The sequence below is a fragment of the Trifolium pratense genome, linkage group LG6 (genome assembly GCF_020283565.1).
Source record: "Trifolium pratense cultivar HEN17-A07 linkage group LG6, ARS_RC_1.1, whole genome shotgun sequence".
NCBI lineage: Eukaryota > Viridiplantae > Streptophyta > Magnoliopsida > Fabales > Fabaceae > Trifolium > Trifolium pratense.
The window spans coordinates 14,946,916-14,972,444 of record NC_060064.1 but is presented as its reverse complement, the minus strand read 5'-3'; the positions used below and the strand labels follow the sequence as shown (position 1 = coordinate 14,972,444).

The following is a 25,529-nucleotide window of genomic DNA, read 5'->3' as shown; positions in this document are numbered from 1 at the left end:
ATACATTTGGTCCCTTACGTTTATTTTAGGTTTCAATTTGGTCCATTACGTTCAAAAAGTATCAATTTGGTCCCTTACGTTTATTTTAGGTTTCAAGTTGGTCATTTCCGTCAATTTTGTCACATGTGGCAGTCAATTTGCATACGTGGACTGACACGTGGCACTTGGACACGCTGACACGTGTACTGTTCAAACGGTGTTAGTGACAAAACTAACGGAAAGGACTAACTTGAAACTTAAAATAAACGTAAGGGACCAAATTGATACTTTTTAAATGTAAGAGACCAAATTGAAACCTAAAATAAACGTAAGGGACCAAATGTGTAGTTAAGCCTTTATTTTTTTAAGGAAAATGGTATAGTTACTTAATTGAATATTCTTAAAAAGTTGTAACATTTTTCTCCGAAATAATTTTTTCTCTAGAAAACTATCGAATTTATTATTTAAATTTCTTTTCTTTCTCTTTAATAGATTTTTTTAAAGAATTTAATACTTTTACTTAGGCCAAAGTGATGACACTTTTACATCAAAAAAGAAAGTGCAGACACTTTTGAGGTGTTATCCACGCGCGGGTAGGATGCGATGATTATGTATGAGAAATGCAATCAATGATGACGACGCGTGGCAAATAATGAAGGAGCCAATTAGATATGATGACGAAAGCAGTGGGACCCTATATGACATCATCAAGCTCAAGTTGCTAGTTGCTACTTGCTACTCACTCTCTCCTTCTATACTGTTTTGTTGTAGTATTCGTATGCTTCTGTCTTCTAGTAATACTGTTTGACATTCAAGTAATTTGTGTTTTGACTTTTGAGTCAAAAAAATTGTTCGATTAAAAAATAAAATTGAATTTAGTTGGGTTTATTTTTTTTTTCTTTCTTCTTTCGTTACCAATATCCAGCTTATTGAACCGTTTAATTTAATTTGGGAGTCAGTTTTGACATCAAGTGGTTTCAGTCCCCTTTCGATTGTTCTTCCTACCAAGTTCAACGTCAATCACCACTAAACCAACTAATGAATGATTAGTTGTGTTTAGTTTTGATGACTTGTAAAATAACAAAGATTATATGGTCAATATAATGTAGTTTAGTTAGAAACATTAATTGAAAGATTAGCATCTATCGGTACAATAAAATGTATTGACCAATAGTTACTTGACATGTTATAATATTATTTGACAGGCCGTAACAATTAACTTTGACAAATATTTGTATATTTAACACAACAAATCATTTTTATTTTGCACTTTTTACCGCCCAATTTTCTTCCTTGATTTTCTTCTCTTGATCGATACCCAACACCTTCATCGTCCGATTTCACCAAAACTCTTCCGCTCATTCTTCCGGTTTTCTTAAATTTATCTCCCTCTTTCAATTCATTTCTCTTTGGCTCTACATCTCCTTCCTGCTGATCAATCCCTTGCTAACTTTTTGGTTCTACATCGACTATCCGTTAAATGAATCAAAATATATAGCAGATGAATACACATCACAAGCACAACCCAACAAGCTCAACGAGAAACCCGAACCAAATTTTCAGAATAAAGCATGCATGTAAAAGGTTGCAAGCATGTCAACTAGAGATGAGTCTAAGATCGAACTCACCTCTTGAGGAACCACCGAATTTAAATCGGATTGAACCAAGCGACGGTAACTGAACAAAAAAGTAGAACAAATCAAGGGTTGTCAAAAAAGTACCAGCCATGCCATAGAATGTTGTCAAAAAGTCTTAATCAAGAGTTTTGGCAGAGCACTGTTTACAATTTAGAAGTAAATAATAGTTTACATTTTTTTTCTTTTCCTTTCTATCAAGGTGGTTGGTTGGACAATTTGAGAACCAGGACAAATGTATTATGCTTAAATAATAGTTTACATTTTTCCTTTAATCAACAAGGGGTTATGCCCATAATTGTTTGTTAGTTGAAATATTTTTTTATCTTATTATATATATACTTATTCGTTTGAAATAACTATGAATTTTTTTTACAATATTTTACTATGACTAATTTGAAAGAATTTTATGGCTTCTTCGATTGGACATTCTCTCTTCACTTGATTGTTCTTTGTTATCTATATTATTGACTATAGATTAAATATATTAGTTTTTTAATATATCTAATAAATGAATTATTTCATATATTAAGGATGAAAGGGGTATTATTGTTAATTAAAATTAAAAATTTGTTCATATGTTGTGTATTTTTATTTTTTGGTAGTTGTGTATGAAGCTACTTGTTTCTCAAAAACGAAAAAAAAAATTAATACAAGAATTTTTTTCTTTTTTTGTTTGGCAAGACACTTGACCACAAAGATATTTCTTGAAGTACAAGGCTAGCAATCTTAATTGGCAAGGTATATGGGGCACAAAGATATTTTTTGAAGTGCAAGATTAGTATGAGCAATTTAGAGGGCGAATAGTTGTCCATCGTTCAACTATGTATATATGGACTGGTTTTGATTATCCATTTTATTTGAGATTTATTTTTGTCACTCTACCGATTCTGGGGCGTACCCTATGAAATTACCATACTACCCTTGTCTGTCACTTAGGTCACGAAATAACGTCTGAGTCTCAAGTAACGGATGTATAAAAAAATTCATAACTCCAAAGGAACACATATTAACACCGCAATCAACACCTTACTACCCAATTATTGAACTTATAGAGCTGGTACCTAAGTCACGGGCTGAAAGTTTTAAACAAACCGCGACTTAGGTCACAGACAGTCCAACGTATATAAGGAACACGCCCCACCTTCTCTCCCCATTCTGTCAGTTTCAAACTCGAAGTAAACCATCCAAATTCACTCCAAAACCCCCCAAAAATCGAAAACAACTACAAATTCAACCATTTCTTCACCATTCTACTCGGAATCAAGGCGCAAACATCATGCAACATCATACAATGGCAGGTTAGTTCAATTGTTCGGTTAAATTTACTATTTTTTGAATTTTTTGTTGATGAGTACTGTTCAAATTCGTGACTTATGTCACAGATTGGTGTTTTGCATGTAGTTAATTATGCAATTAAGCTTTTAATTTCGTGTTGTTGCTGTTGATTGGTATGAATTTAGGATTAATTAGGCTAGGGTTTGCGTTTTGTTGATGTTTTATGTGACTGATATATTTCGCGACCTAAGTCACGAATGTGTATCGATATTGTTGTGTTGTGATTTCTCTAAAAGACTTTTTTTAAGAAGCTAAATTAGGCCACCCAAATTGGCACCAGAGAGAATCGAACCTCAGACCTCAAGAGGAGCACACTCTCAGGTCCCAAGCCAATACCAATGCACCAACTCAAGTGGGTTGATTTTTCTGAAAGACTTATATAATGCAATTGACAGGAACGGAAGAGGGTCCATCACGTCCTAGAGGAAAGGACTCCATAGTGTCGGTACAACAAGCTAAAGATCAAGATTTGGCAGCACGGGGGAGTCGCAATAAACGCCGGTGTGTGGCTCGCAGGGACGGATCCAGGAATTTTAGTAAGTGGGGTCAAAATTATAATGTAAAAAAATATAAATTGTTATTTATATAATTTTAACATTTTCTTATACAAAATTACTTATTTTGGTTTATTAATCAATACTCTTAAGATACTCATTAGTATTATAAATTAGTCTTATTAATTTTATATTTGTTATAGTGTAATAAATTGACTATATAAAAACGATAATACCAGATATATGGGATCACATTGCATAAATAATACTAGTATTAACAAAAAATATAATAGGCAAGTGGGGTCGGCTGACCCCACTGCCCCCACACTAAATCCGTCCCTGGTGGCTCGGACACAGCAACAACCTGACCCACAACGTGACCCTGAGCATGCAGTTGAGCCTCATCCTGAGGATTTAGATATAGATGATGTGGGTGAGCCACAACCTAGCACATCTGCGTGTGAGGCGGCTGAGGATGAGGATGGGGAGGAGCTCGGTTAGCGTGACTTTATGGAAGAGGAATTCGACTGGGGATGAGGATGGCTGAGGATGACGATGTGTGTATTCCCGCCAAAGGAGGATTCGACTGAATTTCCTAGAGGACCAAAGGACACTAGCGTTCTCACATCGTACAAATCACATTTTGCGAGATATGTATACGAAGGCTATGTAAGTTTATTATTTAATTGTTACGATTTCATTTTTTTAGGTGTTTGTTGTTATTTTAGGCAATGTTATTTAAGTTATTTAATTATGCAATTAGTATTTATTTAATGTTATTTGTATTTTTTTCTTCTTTTTGCAGCATCGTTTGACACTTGTCCCTGTCAGTCACGGGAAGAAGATGAAGGAATTAGTTAAAATAACGTCGGATGCACAGTGGTTTAGGGATACAGTTGAAGCGACTGGGTTGACGGACCTCGCCAAGACAGGTATGAACATCTAGACCCTTGTCTGATTAGTGCATTTGCTGAGAGGTGGCACGCGGATACTTCGACCTTCCATATGCCTGCCGGGAGATCATAGTGACACTAGATGACGTGTCATGTCTGCTGCATCTCCCCATCAGCTGTCGTATGCTTGACCACACCCCAATATCAAAAGATCAGGGTATTGATCCGTTGGTTAGCCTTCTCGGAGCAGATCCTGTTGATGCACATTCGGAGGTCTCAAAGACCAAAGGTAATCATGCCACGCTGACCTATCTGAAGAGTATGTTTACGGATCACCTTGACCAGCTTGCTGTTTTCACTTCGTTGGGTGATGAACAGTCTTGTGAGAGGTATCGTCGCTACACCCTCATAGTTTACCGGATGTTGCTGGTCGGATACATTATTTATGCCGACTCGAGCAAAAAATGTGTCCAACTCTGGTTTGCCTAGTATTTTGAGGATTTGGAGTTGGTGAGTGATTATGTGTGGGGTGTTTTTGCTTTGGCCTTTTTGTACAACGGTCTCTCTGTTGCCAACATGCCGAAGTGGACAACAGTCACAAGTTACATGACACTACTTCAGGTAACCAAATTATTTGTTGTTAATTATTTATTTATTAATTCATTCATTTGTGTGTGACACTTTAAGCTTGTTAATTTTTTGTTAATTATTGTTGTTAACTTGCAGGCCTGGATCCATGCACACTTCCCTGGTATTTGTGGACACGTTCAAGTTGCTAGATACGATGAGTCAGAGTCTGCTGCCATGAAGTATGTTCCGACAAAGAGGGATATCATATCTACGTAACGATTGGCACTTAACCGCACACTAGGATGTGACATCACATGGGCGCTATATAGTGAGCACTGAGGTGTACGGCCATTAACGGATGTCTCCCTTTACTCTGGTTGGCTCATATGTGGACCGACCATCGCCATGTACTTTCCTGAGTGTGTTCTTCGTCAGTTTGGTTTTACACAGACCATTCCTCGCTTTCCATCCCAGTCTGCAAATCCGGTCACCACTCGGGACCAGATTTCGTTAAATTTTGTGCAGTACTTGGATACGGTGTTGACACCAGAGAAAAGATGCCTAACTGTTATCCTTCCTTGGGACGCTGCGCCTATATATATGAGGTGGTATTTCAGGACATCACATCAATACATGGTTCCTCTGCCGCCTAGAGATCCACCGAGGCTGTGTGAGCAGAAGGCCATCCTAAAGGAGGAAGCTGGGGCGGAAAGGCCCATTGCCACAAGCCTGATGGGTAAAATCAATAACATGGGGCGGATCGTAGAAGATTTGTTGGCGAGTGGGGAGTTACCAGTGGGGTCATGTGCCGAGAGAGATGTGAATTAAATTTTGGAGGGTGCACGTTATGCACGACAGTTCCATAGGACGGGCCGTCGTAGTGGACATGCTACGCAGTAGTTTTAGGACTTATATGTTTGCATATTTTTGTAATTTGGTTCGGATAATTTTAACTTTTTTGTATGGATAATTTTATATATTTTGGTTTCGTAATTTTGTTTGGATAATTTTCTGTTTGAATAATTTGTTTGAATTATTTATCATGCGCGTAATTTATGTCGATGAAAATGGCAGATGAAAACACAAAATAAAACACAAAACAAGTCACAAAAATGACTGGTTTTGGTGGCAAGGTTTCCTGTTACTGGTTTTGCCTTGTTACACAGCGCATGTGTAATTGAGGGGTTTTGGTTGTCCGTGACTTATGGATCGGACGTACTTCGTAGTGCTTCCGTGACTTACGTAGCTGCTGCGTGTTATACAGAAAATCAAATATCACAAAAACAGGCAAGCAATGCATAAATAGATGTTTTTACACATAACTTTCTTTTATTAAAACATTAGACATGAAAATTACGTCAATTTAAATATTACATCCAAAATCTCAACTGCTAACTAAATAAACTAAATTAAATTAGTCCCTTAATTAACGTTAAAAATTAACATTAACAAACAAAAGGATGAGAAGGTACCACATGCCAACAATGCTCCACCTAACGTAGAACAACCAGACATGATTTTTTGGCAGCTTCCGCATATTTCGGCTTCGGTTGGACCAAAAGCATTGGATCAACTTCCATATTTCAGGGAATCACCATTGAATTAATCCTTCCACGAATCTTATCGCAACCAAATATTAACAAACGAAATAAATAAAACATAAACAAACTAACATTACTACAAAGAGAAAAAAAAACAAAAAAAGAAAGAGAGGTGTGAGACCTCAACATTTGAGGCCGTCCTTTTATAGCAATTTTTGCCTCCCTTATGGCCAATTAAAATTGGCCACTTGGAAGGCGTTTGACTGATGCAGGCTAATCGACCACCGACGAATCCGTTACTTAAGTCGCGGACGGTAGGGGGAATTGCTCAATAAATTACTCATTTTTTCCTGTCCATGACATAAGTCGCGTAAGGGTAAAAATGGAAATACGTAGGGCGCGCGAGTAACCAGTAGGATGAGAAAAGTAAATCTCTTTTATTTTGGGCGGTTAAAGTGCTGCCCAATATTGCATAACATTTTCATGAATTTTCACTTTTTTGTCAATTTTTTTGAGATTGCTACTAGTACCTCTCTTTTTCTTTTATACACCCCATTCTCGTTTATTTAAGGAAACATGTCCGATAATAGTTAACTTTCATAATTAAATAAAGACTATTTTAGGTACACTTTTTTATTGTAGGGCAAATATTGGATAGTATGAAATTAATCCCGTTATAGAATTATTCATCTTTGCAAAAATTGTTGTTTTGTGTATGATAGCTATAGACTATGATTGTAAAAAAAAAATCTATTTATCCATTATCCATCCAATTCATTCACTAATGGATCCATTCAATCTATCCATTAGTAAAAAAATTAGTTAATGGATTGGATTGGATTCATCCACCTTAATATTAAAATTCAATAGATCATTAAGACTATCTCCAATGGTAGTATCTATTAGGTACTTATATAGGTACTTATTAGGTACTACCATTAGAGCAAAACTCATTGAGTACCTAATAGGTATTGCTTCTCAAATAGGTACCCTCTCTCTTCTAATTATAATATATTTTTGTGGGACCTACTTATAAAGATGTAGTATTATCGATGAGATATAGAGTTATTAGTGGGACCGATTAAGAACTTTTTAAGATGTGCTGGGTTGGAGGGATTGAGTAGTACCTATTAGGTACTCATGATACTTATTAGGTAGTATCATTGGAGCAAAATACCTTTGAGTACCTATTAGACCATGTGCAATGGTGATGAAATGGGGTGTTGAATAAGTGTTGAGAGTTGAAAAATGATTGGGGAGGTGTGTTGAAAGTTGATGTGGAGGAGTGAGGAGTTGAATATATTCAACACAATTGAAGCCTGCCACTGAGGACACTTGGCACATTTTTGTTTGTCCAGACGGGCGCGTGAACGACACGCGCAGACAGGAGAGAGTGAGGGTTGGAGGACGCGGAGAGAGAAAGAATTTGTAACACATGGCTGATTATGATTGGTTCTCCGGATTTTTATTCAATTAATACTTTGAACTCAATTATTTCATAGCAAATTATTTTTTTATTTTTTTATTTTTTTACCAAAATTCATGATTTTTTTTCCTCTATAAATAGAGACTTGGTTCATTTGATTTGGACACAGAAATTTTTTTTTGATTTTTTCACTATATTAATCTTATTATTATCTTTCTATTAGTGTTAATCTTGAAGTATTAGTCTTTTTTTTGTGTGAAATGGATCCTAACAATTATCAAAATCCGAACAATTACCAAAATCCTAACAATTTTCAAAATCCAAATCAATTTTCCAACCAACATCCTCAAAACATACCTAATTTTGGTTTTGCACCAAATTTCAACCAGTCATCCTCTGCTCCAAACTTTCATCCATATTATGGATCTATGATGAGAAATTCATCTCAAACTTTCATCCATATTTAAATAAATTTTGTTTTTATTACAAAAAACTAAAAAATAAATCGTTAAGTGTTAATTATTTTAATTTAATTTAAATCGATAATTGTAATTTTATGTAATCATAAAAACAAAAATATAAATTTAAATAAGAATATGAAATAAAAAGTGGTGGGGTAGAGTGTTGAATGAAAAAACTATGGGAGAGGGTAAAAGTTGAATGAGTGTTGAATGAGTAGGTGGAAAAAAGAGAAAATGATGTGGAGTGTTGGGAGTTGAAAAAGATGGTGTTGAAAGTTTAAACCATTGTACTCCCTCCGTCCCAAAATATAAGCAAAAATGGGTCAACAAAAGTGAATGTATCTGGACTAAATTTTAAACCAAATTCATCAAATTTTGTTGACCAATTTTTGCTTATATTTTGGAACGGAGGGAGTACATGGTCTTAGGTACTACTTCTCACATAAGAACCTTCTCTTTCCTCTTGGATTCACCTTACTTTAGATTAAAATATTCTTTTTATGGGACTCACACACATTTTTGAATTGATGTGAAATTATTGATGGAACTCATTTAGAACTTTTTAAGAAGTGCTAGGTTAGAGGAGTTGAGCACCTATTAGGTACTATTATTAAAAAATAATAAATGAGTGATGTGTCCACGTGGAACCCGATTAAGTACTCAAAATTAGAGTTCTCCATTGTGGATGCTCTAATTAAATTAATTTTGGATCCAATGGATAGTCAATTTTTTAAAACAAAAATAAAAAGAAACAAACAATTAAAAAAATCAAAAATAAAAAGTTGATCCGTCAAAATAAAAATAAAAAGTTGAAATTGTTAATAATTTTCATTTATCCCCAAAGTGAACCCTAATTTTAATTTATATATCCCCAAATTTCTCTCTGATTCATAATCATTCATCGATTCCTTTCTCTCTGATTCATCATCATTCATCGATTTCTTTCTCTCTAATTCATCATCGGGATTAATTGTCAGTGACGTGTTCATCGATTCATCATCATTCATCGATTTCTTTCCTAAATTCACTGATTCATCGATTTCTTTCATAAACTCAACAACGTGTTCTCTTCATTCATTCATCATCATAAATTCCTCTTCATTCATCATCATAACGCACTATAGAATCGTGTTCTCTTCCGCCAACTATTGACTGGTCGCCGACGTTGAAGAATCGTGTTCTCAATTGCAGGATTTCGCTTATGGTTAGTTTCACTTGACACCCATTACATGTTTTTATCGTGTATTCGTGTTTCCATTACATGGGTTTCTATTCATTTGTTGGTTATTGTAGTGTTTAAATGGGTTTTTTGTGAATCCTTTGTTATCTGTTATTGTAGTGATTAAATAGTTTTTTTTTGTGAATCCTTTGATGTTGTAAAACTATCTGTTGTTGTAGTGCTTAATTGTAGTTAATGAATTGGATTAAATCCATCCATTTAGTTAATGGATTTTTGCATTGTTTTTTAGGATTTAGGGTTATCTGTTTAACACTAATTTTGTGTGGGATTGTGTTTAACACTAATTCATGTGGGTTGAAGATTTTTTGGGTTTTTGTTGCATGCTTAACTGACCTAAGATCTAAGATTTGATTAATTTCAGAGTTTTAGTGTTTGATTCTGTATAATTTGTGAGGTTTAGTCATACATGTGGTTTATAATATTTGCTATGCACTTACATTTAATCATCGTCAAATGATAGGAGATGTCTAGTTAAAGGGATATACCTCTATCTGAAGATGAAGATGAATTTGATGAAAATTCAGTATCTAGTTCAAAAAGAACGAAAACTTCGTTGGCTTGGGATTATTTCCACAGCTTTGTTGATGATAAAGGACTACCAAAGGGAAAATGCAAAAATTGTGGCAAAGTTTACATGGCTAAAAAAGATGGCAGAACTTAAAATATGAGAAAGCATGCTTTGAAGTGAGGTGAAGGAGAAGGAGGAAGGGATGTATCTTATTATCCACCATTGGATCAACAAAAGTATAGAGAAAAGATCGCTTACTAAATTTGATTTTTTTTTTTTTGTTGTAAATTTATAGATGACAAGATTATTGTTGGTACTCCAAAATCTTCCACCTCAAGAGTATCAAGATCACAAACTCCTCCTAGAGATATAAGTTATACTTTCTATTTATACCAATTCACCTATCACGATCTAAGATAGCAACCAAAAACTTCTTACCAGAATTGTTCCTTGGTGAATAAGGTTTTGGTTCTGTGTATAAAGGTTGGATTACTCCTAATGAGAGATCTAGAGTGGAGATCCCAATAACGGTGAAAACTCTCAACATAAATGGTTTGCAACGCCACAAATAATGGGAGGTCTGTATTATTGTTGGTACCCCCCCAAAATCTTCCACCTCAAGAGTATCAAGATTATTGTTGGTACCCCAATACATACCTCCCATTCTTTGTGGCCTTGAAAACCATTTATGTTGAGAGTTTTCACCGTTATTGGGATCTCCACTCTAGATCTCTCATTAGGAGCAATCCAACCTTTATACACAGAACCAAAACCTCCTTCACCAAGGAACAATTCTGGTAAGAAGTTTTTGGTTGCTACCCTAGATCGTGATAGGTGAATTGGTATAAATAGGAATTATAACTTATATCTCTAGGAGGAGTTTGTGATCTTGATACTCTTGAGGTGGAAGATTTTGGGGGTACCAACAATAATCTTGTCATCTATAAATTTACAAAAAAAAAAAATCAAATTTAGTAAGTGATATTTTAATAAGAAGATCTTCTTATCCACGAAGACTTGACCATCATCAACATAGTGACTTGGATGTTCTACAATATTGGAAAACAAATGAGGGTAAATATCCCGATCTTTCTATGATGGCACGTGATGTTTTGAGCATTCCAATTACTACGGTTGCATCTGAATCAGCATTCAGTATAGGTGGTCGTATACTAGACAAGTATTGAAGTGTGACTTTTCCCGATAATGTTAAAGCACTACTATGTACACACGATTGGCTTTGTGGAACTCCAGGTTAATATCCATTGAAAATATATATATATATATATATATATATATATATATATATATATATATATATATATATATATATATATATATATATATATATATATATATATATATATATATATATATATATATATGGGAAATGCTAGAATACACCCACATGTTTTTGTGAAGGTGTATTTTAGCAACACACACATTTTCATTTGGACAACAAAACCAGTCTTTTTATTTTTTAAACCAATTGAAAAAGGATGTGTAGTATGGTAATTTTCTTCAATTAAAATGGTCTCTCTATTCCTCTTCCCTTTCTGCATTGATCTAGTTGAAGTCTTGCAGATCTCTGACTAAAAATGGTGGGTATTGTTTCTTGCTCTTTCGTCGTAAACAAAGTTGAAGTTTCGAATTTTTATACCTTTCTTCAATAACAAAAAAAAAAAGTCTATGTACTTCATTTTAATTTTTACATTAGTTTTTTGAAGAAAATAATTTCCCCATTTAACATGATTGGAAAAGATTTATGAAAGGTTTAAGCAATAAAATTACCACATTCTCAGATATCACATTTGTTCCCACAAAATACCATACTTTATCCAACACAATATATATGAAAGAAGAAAAAAATGGTGTAATTTAAAATGTGAATTTTACCCAAGTTTGATTGAAAGGTGCATCTTGGACATTGGACAGCAAAGGGAGAAAGATAAAGATGGGACAAAACATAACAGACTTAATTAGACAAGTAAGATTACCTTGTTGCTCATCCCTTTCAATTGCTTTGAAAATTAAAAACTTGGTTTTGTGGCCCAAATGAAAAGGTGTGTGTTGCTAAATTACACCTTCACAAAAACATGTGGGTGTATTCTAGCATTTCCCTATATATATATATATATATATATATATATATATATATATATATATATATATATATATATATATATATATATATATATATATATATATACCTTGTTTTGGAGCCTGTTGTTGAAGAGGAGGTTAAAAAGAAGGGTAAGAATCATAAATTGGAAGGTCCATCTTGGACGATGTGTGTATTCCCGCCAGAGGAGGATTTGGCTGAATTTCCTGGAGGGCCGAAGGACACCAGCGTTCTCACATCGTACAAATCACATTTTGCGAGATATGTATACGAAGGCTATCTAAGTTTATTATTTAATTGTTACGATTTCATTTTTTTAAGTGTTTGTTGTTATTTTCATCAATGTTATTTAAGTTATTTAATTATGCAATTAGTATTTATTTAATGTTATTTGTATTTTTTTCTTCTTTTTGCAGCATCGTTTGACACTTGTCCCTGTCAGTCACGGGAAGAAGATGAAGGAATTAGTTAAAATAACGTCGGATGCACAGTGGTTTAGGGATACAGTTGAAGCGACTGGGTTGGCGGACCTCGCCAAGACAGGTATGAACATCTAGACCCTTGTCTGATTAGTGCATTTGCTGAGAGGTGGCACGCGGATACTTCGACCTTCCATATGCCTGCCGGGAGATCATAGTGACACTAGATGATGTGTCATGTCTGCTGCATCTCCCCATCAGCTGTCGTATGATTGACCACACCCCAATATCAAAATATCAGGGTATTGACGCGCTGGTTAGCCTTCTCAGAGCAGATCCTATTGATGCACATTCGGAGGTCTCAAAGACCAAAGATAATCATTCCACGTTGACCTATCTGAAGAGTGTGTTTACGGATCACCTTGACCAGCTTGCAGTTTTCACTTCGTTGGGTGATGAACAATCTTGTGAGAGGTATCGTCGCTACACCCTTAGAGTTTACCTGATATTGCTGGTCGGATACACTATTTATGTCGACTCAAGCAAAAAATGTGTCCAACTCTGGTTTGCCTAGTATTTTGAGGATTTGGAGTTGGTGAGTGATTATGCGTGGGGTGTTTCTGCTTTGGCCTTTTTGTACAACGGTCTCTCTGCTGCCAACATGCCGAAGTGGACAACGGTCACAAGTTACATGACACTGCTTCAGGTAACCAAATTATTTGTTGTTAATTATTTATTTATTAATTGATTTCTGTGTGACACTTTAAGCTTGTTAATTATTGTTGTTAACTTGCAGGCCTGGATCCATGCACACTTTCCTCGTATTTGTGGAGGCGTTCAGGTTTCCAGATATGATGAATCGGAGTCTGCTGCCATGAAGTATATTCCAACAAAGGGGGATATCATATCTACGTATCGATTGGCACTTGACCGCACACTAGGATGTGACATCACATGGGCGCTATATAGTGAGCACTGAGGTGTACGACCATTAACGAATGTCTCCCTTTACTCTGGTTGGCTCATATGTGGACCGACCATCGCCATGTACTTTCCTGATTGTGTTCTTCATCAGATTGGTTTTACACAGACCATTCATCGCTTTCCATCCTAGTCTGCAAATCTGGTCACCACTCGGGATCATATTTCGTTAAAATTTGCGCAACTTGGACAGGGTGTTGACACCAGAGCAAAGAGGCCTAGATGTTATCCTTCCTTGGGACGCTGCGCCTGGATATATGAGATGGTATTTCAGGATATCACATCCATACATGGTTCCTCTGCCGCCTGGAGATCCACCGAGACTGTGTGAGTAGAAGGCCATCTTAGAGGAGGAAGCTGAGGCGGAAAGGCCCATTGCCACAAGCCTGATGTGTAAAATCAATAACATGGGGCGGATCGTAGAAGATTTGTTGGCGATCGGGGAGTTACTTGTGGGGTCACGTGCCGAGAGAGATGTGAAGGAAATTTTGGAGGTTGCATGTTATGCACGACAGTTCCATAGGACAGGCCGTCGTAGTGGACATGCTACGCAGTAGTTTTAGGACTTATATGTTTGGATATTTTTATAATTTGGTTGGGATAATTTTAACTTTTTTGTATGGATAATTTTATATATTTTGGTTTTGTAATTTTGTTTGGATAATTTTCTATTTGAATAATTTGTTTGAATTATTTATCATGCGCGTAATTTATGTCGATGAAAATGGCAGATGAAAACACAAAATAAAACACAAAACAAGTCACAAAAATGACTAGTTCTGGTGGCAAGGTTGCCTACTACTGGTTTTGCCTTGTTACACAGCCGTTACTTAGGTCGCGGATGTGTAATTGAGGGGTTTTGGTTGTCCGTGACTTATAGATCGGACGTACTTCGTAGTGCTTCCATGACTTACGTAGTTGCTGCGTGTTATACAGAAAATCAAATATCACAGAAACAGGCAAGCATTGCATAAATAGATGTTTTTACACATAACTTTCTTTTATTAAAACATTAGACACTAAAATTACGTCAATTTAAATATTACATCCAAAATCTCAACTGCTAACTAAATAAACTAAATTAAATTAGTCCCTGAATTAACGTTAAAAATTAACGTTAACAAACAAAAGGATGAGAAGGTACCACATGCCAACAATGCTCCACCTAACGTAGAACAACCAGACATGATTTTTTGGCAGCTTCCGCATATTTCGACTTCGGTTGGAGCAAAAGCATTGCATCAACTTCCATATTTCAAGGAATCACCATTGAATTAATCCTTCGACGAATCTTACCGCAACCAAATATTAACACACAAAATAAATAAAACATAAACTAACTAACATTACTACAAAGAGAAAAAAAAATAGAAGAAAAGAAATAGAGGTGTGAGATCTCAACATCTGAGGCCACCCTTTTATAGCATTTTTTGTCTCCCTTGTGGCCAATTAAAATTGGCCACTTGGAAGGCCTTTGACTGATGCAGGCTAATTGACCACCGACGAATCTGTTACTTAAGTCGCGGACGGTAGGGGGAATTGCTCAATAAATTACTCATTTTTTCCTGTCCATGACATAAGGCGTATAAGGGTAAAAATAGAAATACGTAGGGCGCGCGAGTAACCAGTAGGGTGAGAAAAGTAAATCTCTTTTATTTTGGGCGGTTAAAGTGCTGCCCAATATTGCAGAACATTTTCATGGATTTTCACTTTTTTGTCAATTTTTTTGAGATTGCTACAAGTACCTCTCTTTTTCTTTTATACAACTCATTCTCGTTTATTTAAGGAAAGATGTCCGATAATAGTTAACTTTCATAATTAAATAAAGACTATTTTAGGTACACTTTTTTATTGTAGGGCAAATATTGGATAGTATGAAATTAGTCCCGTTATAGAATTATTCATCTTTGCAAAGATTGTTGTTTTGTGTATGATAGTTGTAGAGTATGGCTGTCAAAAAAAATCTATTTATCCATTATCCATCCAATCCAAGGTTATCAGAACTGGACCGGTCATCGAACCGGTAAACTTATCGGTTCAAGGTTCAATTGGTCGGATCGAGGTTCAACCAGGTCGGACCGTTTTTAATTAAATATATATTTTAATTATTATATAAATAAAAATATATAATAATTACTCAATATTTCCTAGTTTCACACATTAAAAAGATGAAATGTCATAACGTCAATATAAAATAAAAAACTTTAGTACATTAGACATAAAATTTCTAATTCAAAGCAAATTAGAAATTACATAATAAACTTAGATCTAAAAAATACTCATTGACTATTAAAATTAGAATCATACAAAACATATAATATAATATTTATTGTCTATTAAAATTAGATGCAAAATATCAAAACTATTAACAAAAAGAAATAAGTGAAATATCAAAAGGAAAATAAAAATATAAAAAAGTGAGGCTAACAAAAAATAGTTTAACATTCATTTCTTAATGTGACAAAAGTTTGTTTTTTCTAAAGAAAAAAGAAAAAGTATGAGGTTTGTATTAATGATGCTTGTCTAATATGAAGAGATTACATTTGCACTACACTATTAGTCTCACATTGCTAGTTTCACAAAACTTTGACAGGTAGCTTCACTATAAATAAATTGTGTAAGGTGTTGTTGAAATGTACAACAAATAAGTGTTTGCAAATGTTTGTGGGGTCAAGTGTTCTCTCATTTAATAATGAGATGAATGTTTCCCAATGCAAGTATAGTAGTAAAAAAATAAAATAAAATGAATTGATCAAAAAAAAAAATGAAGTCCGGTTTTGCGGTTCAATTCCCGGTTTTGTCTTTTTTTAAAAAAAAATTCCGGAACCGCTAAACCGCACCGGTCGGTTCACCGGTTTGACTCGGTTCTTTGCCGGTTCGACCGGTTTTTTACGGGTTCGTTAGCTATCCGTTTTTCAGGCAAAACCGAACCGCATACATGACCGGTTCACGGTCCGACCGCCTGGTCCTGACAACCTTGATCCAATCCATTCACTAATGGATCCATTCAATCTACCCATTAGTAAAAAAAAATTAGTTAATGGATTGGATTGGATCCATCCACCTTAATTTTAAAATTCAATAGATCATTAATTAAATTAATTTTGGATCCAATGGATAGCCAATTTTTTTAAACAAAAATAAAAAGAAACAAACAATTAAAAAATCCAAAAATATTGATCTGTCAAAATAAAAATAAAAAGTTGAAATTGTTAATAATTTTCATTTATCCCCAAAGTGAACCCTAATTTTGATTTATATATCCCCAAATTTCTCTCTGATTCATAATCATTCATCGATTCCTTTCTCTCTGATTCATCATCATTCATCGATTTCTTTCTCTCTAATTCATCATCGGGATTAACTGTCAACGACGTGTTCATCGATTCATCATCATTCATCGATTTCTTTCCTAAATTCACCGATTCATCGATTTCTTTCCTAAACTCAACAACATGTTCTCTTCATTCATTCATCATCATAAATTCCTCTTCATTCAGCATCATAACGCTCTATAGAATCGTGTTCTCTTCCGCCAACTATTGACTGGTCACCGACGTTGAAGAATCACGTTCTCAATTGCAGGATTTCGCTTATGGTTAGTTTCACTTGTCACCCATTACATGTTTTTATCGTGTATTCGTGTTTCCATTACATGGGTTTCTATTCATTTGTTGGTTATTGTGGTGATTAAATGGGGTTTTTTTGTGAATACTTTGTTATATGTTATTGTGGTGATTAAATAGTTTTTTTTGTGAATCCTTTGTTGTTGTAAAAATATCTGTTGTTGTAGTGATTAAATGTAGTTAATGAATTAGATTAAATTCATCCATTTAGTTAATGGATTTTTGCATTGTTTTTTAGGATTTAGGGTTTTGTGTTTAACGCTAATTTTGTGTGGGATTGTGTTTAACGCTAATTCATGTGGGTTGAAGATTTTTTGGGTTTTTGTTGCATGCTTAACTGACCTAAGATCTAAGATTTGATCAATTTCAGAGTTTTAGTGTTTGATTCTGTATAATTTGTGAGGTTTAGTCATATATGTGGTTTATAATATTTGCTATGCACTTACATTTAATCATCGTCAAATGATAAGAGATGTCTAGTTAAAGGGATATACCTCTATCTGAAGATGAAGATGAATTTGATGAAAATTCAGTATCCAATTCAAAAAGAACGAAAACTTCGTTGGCTTGGGATTATTTCGACAGATTTGTTGATGATAAAGGACTACCAAAGGGAAAATGCAAAAATTGTGGCAAAGTTTACATTGCTAAAAAAGATGGCGGAACTTAAAATATGAGAAAGCATGCTTTGAAGTGTGGTGGAGGAGGAGGAGGAAGGGATGTATCTTATTATCCACCATTGGATCAAGAAAAGTATAGGGAAAAGATCGCTTACTAAATTTGATTTTTTTTTTTGTTTGTAAATTTATAGATGACAAGATTATTGTTGGTACTCCAAAATCTTCCACCTCAAGAGTATCAAGATCACAAACTCCTCCTAGAGATATAAGTTATAATTCCTATTTATACCAATTCACCTATCACGATCTAAGATAGCAACCAAAAACTTCTTACCAGAATTGTTCCTTGGTGAATGAGGTTTTGGTTCTGTGTATAAAGGTTAGATTACTCCTAATGAGAGATCTAGAGTGGAGATCCCAATAACGGTGAAAACTCTCAACATAAATGGTTTGCAACGCCACAAATAATGGGAGGTCTGTATTATTGTTGGTACCCCAAAATCTTCCACCTCAAGAGTATCAAGATTATTGTTGGTACCCCAATACATACCTCCCATTGTTTGTGGCCTTGTATACCATTTATGTTAAGAGTTTTCACCGTTATTGGGATCTCCACTCTAGATCTCTCATTAGGAGCAATCCAACCTTTATACACAGAACCAAAACCTCCTTCACCAAGGAACAATTCTGGTAAGAAGTTTTTGGTTGCTACCTTAGATCGTGATAGGTGAATTGTATAAATAGGAATTATAACTTATATCTCTAGGAGGAGTTTGTGATCTTGATATTATTGAAGTGAAAGATTTTGGGGGTACCAACAATAATCTTGTCATCTATAAATTTACAACAAAAAAAAATAAAATCAAATTTAGTAAGTGATATTTTAATAAGAAGATCTTCTTATCCACGAAGACTTGACCATCATCAACATAGTGACTTGGGTGTTCTACAATATTGGAAAACAAATGAGGGTAAATATCCCGATCTTTCTATGATGGCACGTGATGTTTTGAGCATTCCAATTACTACGGTTGCATCTGAATCAACATTCAGTATAGGTGGTCGTATACTAGACAAGTATCGAAGTGTGACTTTTCCCGATAATGTTGAAGCACTACTATGTACACACGATTGACTTTGTGGAACTCCAGGTTTATTTATTTATGGCTATATATGCATTGTAATTGTCCTCAAGTGCAACAAAAAGCATAGTATAAAAAGAAGACTATCGAGAAACGTTATAGCAGGTAGGAGGTGAACACTCTCAATTCCGGTTTCTTTGAGTCCAAGTTATTTCTTTGACTTTGTTACTAAAGGGTACTATTGTCATTCTAAACAAAAAACGAAACTTCCCTGTTGGGTTGTTTTCTTAACGCAGGCAAGCGGCGCAGTTATTTATTTATTTATTTATTTGACTAAAAGTATTTATTGTTACTAATTAATAATTTTATCCTAATTAATTTTTGGACAGATTTGTTTTTTCACAAAAGAGTAAAAAAATTAAATTTGTAATTATTTATTTGTGGTGTATGACTATGAATTGTTTATATCAATCGGACTAGACCCTATAGTCTGACTCGGGTGGTGCATTTTCAGAGACATCATGTAAAATAAATCAATTCCCTTGGAAGATTTTTATTTGTTTGCGTGGAGGCTCTTTAATTAATTTTGGATTTCAGCAAAGAACATAACAACTTGACTTGGCGGGTTATTTTAAATTTTGACTCGCTATTATGCTTAGAAGGATGTAGTATTGAGAAAAATGTTAATCATCATTTGTTTTTATAGTATGACTCCTCAATTTGTTTTGTTGTCTTATTTATTTGGTTCTCTTTATATCTTTTTCCATTGTACGTAGGCACAAAAATTGTGATTGAAATGGTTTTTTAATACTGTTCTTTTGGCTTCTTAAGAAAAGTGTGAAGTTGATTTTTATTTTTTGAATCAAATTAAAGACCTTTGTAATAATTGATGAAAACCATTAATCTTTATGTTGCAAAATGAGTGTGTGTTTGAATGGCCCATGTAGTGATAAGTGATTTAACGTGCATGAAGGGGTATATTATTGTGCGGGACCATACTATATATGAGTATTATTATTGTTGTTATTATTGGGTTTTCAAAAGAGAAAAAAACTATATCTATCTCATTTAATTCTCCATCATATATCTATATATATACCCATCAAAAAGGGGGGGAAAAAAGAGGAAACTATATTATTATTGGGACCTCCGCAAGATGCAGCGAATTATTACTCATATCCTCTAATTCCCTTTGTGTCAGGTCACATCCATTTGCAAGGAGTAAAACAAGGAGTATATATATACCCTATTTTCTTTTATAAGAAGAAGTATATTTTTTTTAGTCAAAACAAATGTGTGTATATATATATATATATATATATATATATATATATATATATATATATATATATATATATATATATATATATATATATATATATATATATATATGGTGGACCACCTTCACAAGTGGTCCACCATGGACAAGTGATCTACCGAATATGAATTTTACAAAATTCACTATTGGATTGAAAGTTTATATCGTATAGATCATTCATAAATTTTTTTGAAAATTATTTGATATGTTATTGAGACCCATCAAGATTTACGTTATTTAATAAACCGTTAATCTTGATGTGTCTCAATAACATATCAAATAATTTTCAATTTTTTAAATTTTTTCTATGCATGATCTATATGATCTAAACTTTCAATCCAACAGTGAATTTTGTAAAATTCACGTGACTGGTATTATGAAAGACAATTTTGTCTAATGAACTTTACTTTATTTTTTTTTATTGAAATATAAGTTGATATTATGAAAGACAATTTGGACAATAAAATTAATTTGCTGATTGTTTTAAATTAATTAAATCAAATTTATTTATTTTTTAGAAGCATGCCAGACTTTTTAAAAATTCTTAAGAGAATATTTCATTCATTTGAATCTCATAAGACTAAGAAGTCGGTCTTCACAGTTGCGACGAATAATATCTGATTAAAAAAATAATTATCGATAAGGTGTGGATAGCTCAACTGATTTGAGCTAGTAATAGTTAAATGTGTTAAGATATAAAAGGTGTCGGATTGAAGTCCCAATAAAGGAAGCAAAAAACAGTAACATTAATTAACTAATTATTGTATTATAAATCGGCATTTTTCTTTTTTTACTAATGCAAATTATTATTTTTACCATCAGTATTCGGTCCATTGGGTTATTTAATCTGATTCGGGGGGTCAGTTCTGACATTAATTGGTCACAACCTCATTTTGATCGCAGTTGCGGGAGATCGAATCATGATCCTCCCTATCATACCAAATATAATGTCAATTATTACTGGACCAACTAATGATTGATTAGTAATCCAAACTTTAAGGAGTGAAATTTGCATTAAAGAAGATTTTTAAGAAAAAGTGAATCACATCAATTAATATGAAATGATTGTATTTAATACGGTAGAACTCAAATCATGCATGCCGCAAAGAGTATATACGTAAGTGGTAAGAAATTTAAAACTCTTTAAATAAGCAGTTAAGAGTTTGATTCTTATATTTTGCATGTAGAAAAGATACTATTGAAATAGAAGTACTTATTTTATGTACCCATAAGTTTTTTTTATAAACATTAGTCATCACTAATAATAATAATAAGTCGGTACATATTTTATAATACTTCCCTCTGTTCCTTATAAAATGAAAGAGTTGGATAAGTGGTGTACGATGTACTACTTGCCAATAATTCTATAACACCGTTAGATTGAAAGTTTATATCATATGAATTTTACTTACAAATTTTTTAAAAAATTTGAAAATCATTTGATATATTATTGAGGCTCACCAAAATTTCATAAACGGTTAATTTTGATAGGTCTTAATAACACATATCAAATTATTTTCAATTTCCTTAAAATTTATATGAATAGTCTATATGATATAAATTTTCAATTAAAAAATAAATTTTATAAAATTCATATTTATTATAGGATTATTGATAAGTGGTGCACCATATACCACTTAAGACACTTGCGCAACCTTTACCAATAATATAAGAAGAATTCAAATCATGGCTCAAAAAAAAGAAGAGGGGAAATCAAATCATGGTTATAATTCATTTATTCAAAATTCAAAAGCATAATGAAAACACTAGCACTATAGTTTTATTTTATTTTTATTTACTAAAGCAAAATCATTGCTATTACCTGTTGTGCGACCCTATTACCCTAAGGCTGGGGAGCAAATACCCGAAGGCCCTAAATGAATAGGTCGAAGCCGAATGAATCCATAAAATTGGAAGATTCATTTCTATGTAATGGTAATAAAATATCTTTACACATAAGAGTACTTAGTATATGTTTGGTTGGTAGTATTTAAATGTGAGTTAGACTTGTTAGAAAGTTTTTTTGGCATTTTTATGTAGAATCAATTATAGCATCTAGACGTGAGTTTAGTTGAAGTAAGAATTCTTAGCTTATGCATTTGCTAAAATTGCTTTTCAAATTACATGTTTCTTAATTTTGTGTCTTTCCAATAATGTCCCTTGCTTTATGTTATTATTTAGGTTAATGCTATGGTGGACCACCTTCACAAGTGGTCCACCATGGACAAGTGATCTACCGAATATGAATTTTACGAAATTCACTATTGGATTGAAAGTTTATATCGTATAGATCATCCATAAAATTTTTAAAATATTTTGAAAATCATCTTATATGTTATTGAGACCCATCAAGATTTACGTTATTTAATAAACCGTTAATCTTGATATATCTCAATAACATATCAAATTATTTTCATTTTTTCTAAATTTTTATATAGATGTTCTATATGATATAAACTTTCAATCCAACGGTAGATTTTGTAAAATTCGTATTTGTTATAATGTTATTCATGACTGGTCCACCATAGACCACTTGATGAAGTGGTCCATATTAAAATTTACTTATTATTTATTATTATATATCCTTGTCAAATTGATAAATATTAATATACACAAAGTATTTCTTATACAGAAACAAGCTTATATTAGTATTATTTAATTTTTATTATAGTTACCAATCATGCCTATATTATTTGTTTTCGACTCACAAAACGATGGTTATATTATTTTTCAAATATTTGCTATTATATATTTTATTAAATTGTAAGTTCATAATATAATTTGACAGAAAATAGTTTCTAAATATAATAAAACTCAACCAGCGAGCTTGGACAAAAACTATTTAGACTACTAAACAATCTTTAATCTTTAATATAATAAAACTAGGCAAATGCTAACATGTGTTCCAATGACATATTTTAAGATACATTTAATTAACTAATATTCCACTTTTATTTCAAAAATAGCAATAATCAACTTTATTAATTAAAAATATGGTCCACTATATTTATTACCTATTTAAAAGAATTGAAAATACAAAATATGATATGCTGTCAAATTTGATTTATGATCACGCGCTTGGTAATACGACCATAATTATATGCATCCAATTTTTCTTGGTTTGTTAACAATCGGGCTTATAGTACTCCAGGTAATACTTGATTTATGCTAACTTGTGTTTTTTTTCTTTTTTTTCGGTGAACAAAATCGAGTATTATAGTATTATGTTGTAATAGTAACGATTGTTAGTACTATTTTAGCTTTTGAATTGCTAATATGTTTAGAATTTTATAAGGCAAATGCTAACATGTGCTATAAAACTAAAGTAAGAAAGGTCAGTGAAAGACTTTCTAAAATGCAGGGAATCGAACCATGATCCTTTTATCAAATTCAGCGTCAATTTCCACTTTATTATCACCAAAAGCCACTAAAGTAAGAAAGGATTTTGTGTTTAACGGAGATAGAGGTTTTGCGTTGAAAAGAAGGACCTTGGTAAGGATGGACATGGAGGAACGACGAATAGAAGAGGAACGATTGAATGATGGAGAGAAGAGGAAGATGAAGGACCTTGCGTTAAAAAAAATTATCAATGTTTTCTTATTTTGATTTTGATCTTTATCAATGAACAACCAAGGGGTTAAGGGTTCGACACCCAACCAAAATTGATTTTTTTATTTTATTTATGCTATTACAACGCTTTTCTAAAAGTGCTATTATTGTGTTCAGCATTCACAGTTTTTATAGCGCTTCTAACAAAAATGCTATTATATTGTAGTTAAATTCTAGGATTTGATAGCGCTTCTTGTAAAAGTGCTATCATAGGGGCTCCATGTTAGGTTTTTAATAGCACTTTCATAAAAGTGCTATTAAATTAGTGTTATTGTAGGTCAAAATTGTAGTAGTGTGGTTAATCCTTAAGTGTTAGAGTTAATATCAAATTTTAATTTTATATTTTTTTTATAATGATATGAGATAACTTGTTTCTTTTAAAAAAGGTAACAAATTAGGTGTATGGACCCAACAATGACACAAAATAATTAAACGGTAAATTAACTGAAAATATGTTATCAAATATTCTTAAAACTTTGTTGAAAGAATAAAAAACTTATATTAAAAATTGTGTATTTTCACTTTAATAATTGTTTAATTTTCAAGATAAACTTTTATCTTATATATATTTTAAATAATATCATTACAAGTATATAATTATAATTACCTAAAAAAATAAGATATACTATATCAAGTAGTCTAAATAGCAAAACTCACACAATCACACATTTAAATGTGGAGAAACATAAAATCGTAATTTAAACTTCAATCACTCTAATAATGTATCTGATAACTATTATTTGAGCTACACTTATAACGAAGAAAATATACTATATCATTTAAAATAACAATGGTAGTTTTTTTTTTGACAAATAACAATAGTAGTAGTTTTTGTTTTTAATGAAAAAAGAGAAAGTTCAGATATCAAAAAACAAAAAAAGTTAGAGAAGAAAAGGACGTGTGCAAGAAATTGGAATGGTCTGAACGTCACGCTTCCTCCACTCCCTCTCTCTCTCTCTCATAAAAATATTACATAATTATTACACCATAAAGATCAACTTGATGCTCCCTCCTCCTCTTTCAATATGCGGTGTGCTGAGCTAATAATTACTGTACTATACTAATAAAATAAACGTTAGTTTTTCTATTATGTGCAACTTTACACATGTTAATAAATTCAAAATAATAAGTTTGCATTGAAATTTATGTATTTCATATTAAATATTTGATTTTTTAATAAATAATTATTGTTTTTCATTGAATAGTTACTATTTTTTGTTACTTTGACATGTGCAATATTGCACATGTTAGACAAACCCAATAAACATTAATATACCTATATTTGTTCTCAATCAATCACCAATTAATTAAATAAATCATTTTTAAAAAATATAAAATATGATCCGATAATGTAAAATAATTTTTACACACGTAAATCACTCTACTACACTTCCCTTTAAATATTACACATGAAATAATATTTAATTTAGAATATCAGTATAACTAAAGAGCGTTTAGATAAAATCCTCATAGTTTAACTCGATTGGTATAAACATCGTATTTAATATGCAGGTGTTGAGATTTGAACTCTAAACATTCCACTTATTTATATTTAAGAGTGAAATTTCCAACTATTAAATTACTTAACAAAAAAGATATATTTAGATAAGATGACACAAATTTCTTCCAATAACATAAATTTCTATTAAACTATTATAAAACCATTTT

General features: G+C 32.7%; 2 protein-coding genes across 2 annotated transcripts; both read left to right on the top strand.

Moving 5' to 3' along the window:
* Positions 1-4,000: 4,000 nt before the first annotated feature.
* On the top strand, positions 4,001-5,184 carry LOC123891793. Its single transcript, XM_045941682.1, has 5 exons — positions 4,001-4,114; positions 4,251-4,377; positions 4,550-4,767; positions 4,828-4,959; positions 5,065-5,184. Exons 1-5 carry the CDS (start codon positions 4,001-4,003, stop codon positions 5,182-5,184), a joined length of 711 nt encoding a protein of 236 aa, XP_045797638.1.
* Positions 5,185-12,372: 7,188 nt separating this feature from the next.
* LOC123891792 lies at positions 12,373-13,604 on the top strand. The gene is made up of 5 exons (XM_045941681.1): positions 12,373-12,471; positions 12,623-12,726; positions 12,887-12,983; positions 13,200-13,331; positions 13,422-13,604. Exons 1-5 carry the CDS (start codon positions 12,373-12,375, stop codon positions 13,602-13,604), a joined length of 615 nt encoding a protein of 204 aa, XP_045797637.1.
* Positions 13,605-25,529: the final 11,925 nt, after the last annotated feature.